We start from the raw sequence: 4,851 nt of genomic DNA, 5'->3' as shown, positions 1-4,851 counted from the left end.
TATTTGCCTAACGTATATGAGCGATACTGGAACTCCAAGAAAGTTCAATAACTTAACCGAGTCGTTGGGCGTCGTCGTCTCAACTCAACAACTCTATTTTCAGTTTTAAAGGTAATAAAATAATTATTATCATTATTATTCTGATTTTCATTTAATCCATTATGCAAAAACAATTCATAAATTCTGCTTTATTTCTTTCTTTGATCTGATCAATTTAGTTCCTTTCGTTTGCTGTTTGAGCTGATGAGAAAATTAAAAAAAAAAATTCGAATGAAGTTAACTAAATTTTTTATATTTTCCATTTGAGGTTGTTTGGTTGCCGAGAAAGCTAAAGAAAATAAGTTGTAAAATAATGTTTAGCTTCTGGTGAAGTCACATGAACTTTGACAAATATTTGCAAACACACGTTGACGACTAATTTCATTTTTCAAGTAGGCGAACAGATCTGGTTTCTTAAAATTTTAGGGGAATTTTTAAGATTTCCAAATTAGGGGTTAGATGGGATATAGCTTTTTTTTTTTTTAAAGATTAGTAGCTTTTCTCTAGTCTATAATATTTATAGTTTGATTTAGGATAATTTTGTTGCATGATTGCTTTGAAGAGTTGAAAATCTTATATTTGTTGATTCAATTGCTGTGAACTTTTGCAATTTATAATATGATGATGAATTTCATTTTGTCATTGAATTTAGAGGAGCTGGGAATTTTAATTCTCAAGTGAAGAGTGGATTTTCCCTAAGATAAGTAAATTATGTTGTAGGATTTGTATTTGTTGTACCTATTAGCAGTTATGGGGACTAGTGTTTACTCTTATTTTTATTTTGAAATTTTCTGCTTGCTTCCGAAGTTATGGAGTAAGAAAAGAAAAGAGAAGAAACTAAGTTTTGATCTTTTTTGTTTTAAATATCCTTCTCTTTTCTTTCCTCTTTTCAGCTTTACCACTAATAATGTGATAGTATTTCTTCTGATTTTGATGGCATGTATAGATTTCAGTTGCCAGCATAACAATTTAAAAATTTTTGTCGTAGGATTTTAAACCGTTGCAAAGATGAGTGATAATTTGATGGAGAAAGTTAGTGCCTTTGGTGAACGCCTCAAGATTGGAGGGGCTGAAGTGGGTCGTAAAATGAGTGAAGGAATGAGCCAAATGAGCTTCAAGATGAAGGAGCTCTTCCAAGGCCCAAACCCAGTTGAAAAACTTGTTGAGGATGCCACCTCTGAGGCCCTTGAGGAGCCTGATTGGGCCATGAATCTCGATCTCTGTGACATGATCAATACCGAGAAAATCAGCAGTGTTGATTTGATCCGTGGCATAAAGAAAAGGATCATGTTGAAGAGCCCTAGGATTCAGTATTTGGCCTTGGTACTGCTTGAAACAGTTGTTAAAAACTGTGAGAAGGCCTTCTCGGAGGTGGCAGCTGAGAGGGTTCTTGATGAAATGGTCAAGCTGATTGATGATCCTCAAACTGTTGTCAATAATAGGAACAAGGCTTTGGTGATGATTGAAGCTTGGGGTGAGTCCACAAGCGAACTTCGATACTTGCCCGTATATGAAGAAACATACAAGGTACCTGCGTAGTTTCTGTGTAGAATTTGATTCTTTGATTTATTGGTAAAAATGGGATAGGAAACAAATGATTTTAAATGTTATCTAAAATTGCCCACTGGTTTTTATTGGAGAATGATGTATATGTATCCAGTGATTGTTCCAGTCACAGTTTATAAAGAGATTTTTTCCCACCTAAATTCATGTAGTGAAATGTTTTAAGTCAAAATTTGTCACTTTTGGATACAAAGGAACAAAATATTATTGAAATTTTTTGTGGGAAATATGTTTATATTGCTTGGAGATTAAAATGTATTGATAATCTTGTTCATTTTGTGTCTACAAGTTCCAAATTTGCAGTCTTTTGACATCCAATTTGTATATGTTTGGATAAACTGCCTTTTAAGTTTGTGTGCAAGGCAAATGTTCTGGTGTAGTGTTCTTTTACAGAATAAGTTTGTATTCTTGATAATTTCAGATTTTATAACTTTGAGCTTTTCTTTGTATTGCATTTTGTATTAGAGTTTAAGATCAAGGGGCATCCGGTTTCCGGGACGTGACAATGAGAGCTTGGCGCCTATTTTTACACCTCCTCGTTCAGTTTCAGAAACAGAAGTGGACGCTACTCTTGCTCAGCAGATTCAGCGTGATATTCGTGGGCAAAGCTTTACCAAAGAACAAACAAAGGAAGCCTTTGATGTTGCAAGAAACAGTATCGAGCTTCTTTCAACTGTTCTATCATCCTCACCCCAACAAGACGCTTTACAGGTATTTCCTAATATCATACAGGTTGTCTGTTTGTATTTATGTTTATGCATTTCCTTCTTCTAATTTTATTGAATATATGGTCAGTTAGGACCTACATGTGGTATTCATCTAGTAGTTATCATTTCACATTATTTCAAAGTTCAGCTGGTCAAATTGACTTTATCTTTTGTTATTATTATTAACTCACGCACCCATTGAAGCTCAAACCCAGGATCTAAGCCCTAGGAAAGCCTCTCCTTACCATTGGAGCTGGACCTTTGGCTTCAAATGGAAAATCAAACTAAAGGTCGAATTGACTTTATACAAGTCTGGTGTCTCAACCAAAACATTCTGGACATATTTATCATCCAAGTAATCAAGGTCTTCTTCCAACCTGATAGTTAGTGGATTCTCAGTTTTGCTTCGTAAAAAACGTCCTGCTGCTCAGTTGTCATGAGCTCTATGAAAAACTGAAAGGTGTATTGGAGCAAGACTACCTCAGAAACATATTTATGATGTCATTCGACAGCTATTTTACTGATAGGCTGGCCACCGACATCTGAGCTGCAAGCTAAATTCTTTTTTCTTTAGCTTGCTTGTTTGGGAGATGGGAATAAGCCTAAAAGGGTTTGCGTATTTGGCAAAGAAGAAGAGAGAGAAAAAGGGCAAAAGAAAATTAAATTTATGTTGATGGGTATTTTTTGGTTGACAGTAAAATTTACCGAAAAAACTTATGGCTTGGGGTGGACTAATGACTTTTTGAAATATTGGGGGTGATAGTCAATTTATTCGGGTGTGCAGTGAAATTTACCCTTTTCTTAAATTACAAGAATTGTTGTTCTATAACCATTCTTGCTCTGGACCTATAACCGATGTTCATTTTCACTCTTTGGAACGATCATTTTGCTGTCTGCAGATCCTTCATTTTAATGGGAGTACTAGACCGCTTTTTATTCATATATTGACTAATGCGTCAGTGGATTGTCAATCAATTATATAATTATTGACAGTTGACTTCCACGTGATCTACAAATTGTGGATTGTTATTACTTGACTTATTTGTTACTCTGTAATAGTTAATTTTCAGTCGTTACAGTGCGCATGTCTATTTCCTTGTCAATCCTATTCTTTTTAGGGCGCAACCCTTTGTCAATCTTGGGAATGTTTATGTGTTCTTGAGAAAAAAATAATGATCAGATTTTAATGATGCTGTTGGCAGGATGACTTGACAACTACACTAGTGCAACAGTGTCGTCAGTCCCAAATCACTGTCCAGAGAATAATTGAGACTGCAGGGGATAACGAGGCCCTTCTCTTTGAAGCTTTGAATGTGAATGATGAGATCCAGAAAGTTCTCACCAAGTATGAGGAGCTGAAGAAACCATCAGGGGCCCCTGCTGAGCCAGAACCTGCTATGATTCCAGTGGCAGTTGAGCCTGATGATTCACCTCGTCATGCGAAAGAAGATGCTCTTATTAGAAAACCAGCAGGTTCTCGAGGTGGATCCCACGGATCAAGCAACGATGACATGATGGATGATCTCGATGAGATGATCTTTGGTAAGAAAGGTGGGGGTACGTCTGAAGGGGGACATGACTCGAAGAAGCAGCAACCACCAAAAGATGATCTCATCAGCTTCTAAGATGCCGTATGCAATACAATTTCAAAAATTAGGGCGGTTAGACGGTGCCTGATGTGGATGCCAAGCTGTTTAGGTTTTGAAGACATTTAAGTTTGATTTCAAAATCCTAATGATCATCATAAACACGGTTGTGTACTTCTCTTTGAAGTATAAATTTCATTGTCTCTGCATTTTCTGTAAGTAATTCATATTTGGATTTGGTTGCACAATTGCTTGAAGAGGTATATACATCTAAGAATTTATCGCAGACAATATGTTTAAGCTTGTCTGGCTTGTCTTTTCTTCAATGGCTATAATTTTAATACTAATCCTACTCTCCCAGTCACTGCAGAGCAATTTGGAGTGCTTGCTTTGCTTTTGTGTTTGTTGTAGGAGCATGCTGTTTGGTAGATGCAAAATGAATGTCGTTTTAATTTTCTTAATGTTTTTTAAGTTACACATTCTAAAATATACACACAATTGTTTTAAAATTACACTTCCTAAAATTCAAGTAAGGTAGTAAAAGATTAAGCAAATAAATAATTATGATATAAATTTTTATTAATTTATATTTGTATTAATTCAAAATTTCGGAAAATAAGAATGGAAATTCGCTATAATATCAAGGCGGATAAATGATTTTAATATTTATTACGTCATGATCAATAGAGTCTTGCGTGAGCTGTGGGAGAGTACCCCCAACCTAATTGGGATCCACCGTTGATTTACTTAAGGGTGGGGTTATTTGAACCCACCAATTTACTCAATAAACCTATTTACTAAATAAACCCATCATTAAATTTTAAAATTTTAAATTTTACTCAGTAAACCCATTAAAATACCTAATATGCCCTTTCTAAACCCAGTTTTTATAATAATAGTGATTTTACTCATTAAACCCATAATATTCATTTATAAACCCATTAGATTGGAAATTG

The 4,851-nt window shown here is 35.1% G+C and overlaps 1 protein-coding gene across 1 annotated transcript; it reads left to right on the top strand.

The window, feature by feature from the left end:
• LOC18049017 (TOM1-like protein 1) lies at positions 1 to 4,259 on the top strand. Its single transcript, XM_006443164.2, has 4 exons — positions 1 to 111; positions 1,028 to 1,566; positions 2,068 to 2,313; positions 3,512 to 4,259. The coding sequence occupies exons 2-4, from the start codon at positions 1,048 to 1,050 to the stop codon at positions 3,932 to 3,934; spliced, it is 1,188 nt and encodes a 395-aa protein (XP_006443227.1). The 5' UTR covers positions 1 to 111; positions 1,028 to 1,047; the 3' UTR covers positions 3,935 to 4,259.
• Positions 4,260 to 4,851: the final 592 nt, after the last annotated feature.

Source organism: Citrus clementina, unplaced genomic scaffold (genome assembly GCF_000493195.1).
Source record: "Citrus clementina cultivar Clemenules unplaced genomic scaffold, Citrus_clementina_v1.0 scaffold_3, whole genome shotgun sequence".
NCBI lineage: Eukaryota > Viridiplantae > Streptophyta > Magnoliopsida > Sapindales > Rutaceae > Citrus > Citrus x clementina.
This window is presented reverse-complemented; position numbering and strand designations above follow the sequence as displayed.

What these genes read in the sequence shown, in the direction of transcription:
- LOC18049017 (XM_006443164.2), top strand. Translation starts at nt 1,048, where the DNA reads ATGAGTGATAATTTGATGGAGAAAGTTAGTGCCTTTGGTGAACGCCTC. An exon ending in TATATGAAGAAACATACAAG is followed by an intron (nt 1,567 to 2,067) that starts GTACCTGCGTAG and finishes ATTTTGTATTAG; the next exon opens with AGTTTAAGATCAAGGGGCAT. An exon ending in CCCAACAAGACGCTTTACAG is followed by an intron (nt 2,314 to 3,511) that starts GTATTTCCTAAT and finishes TGCTGTTGGCAG; the next exon opens with GATGACTTGACAACTACACT.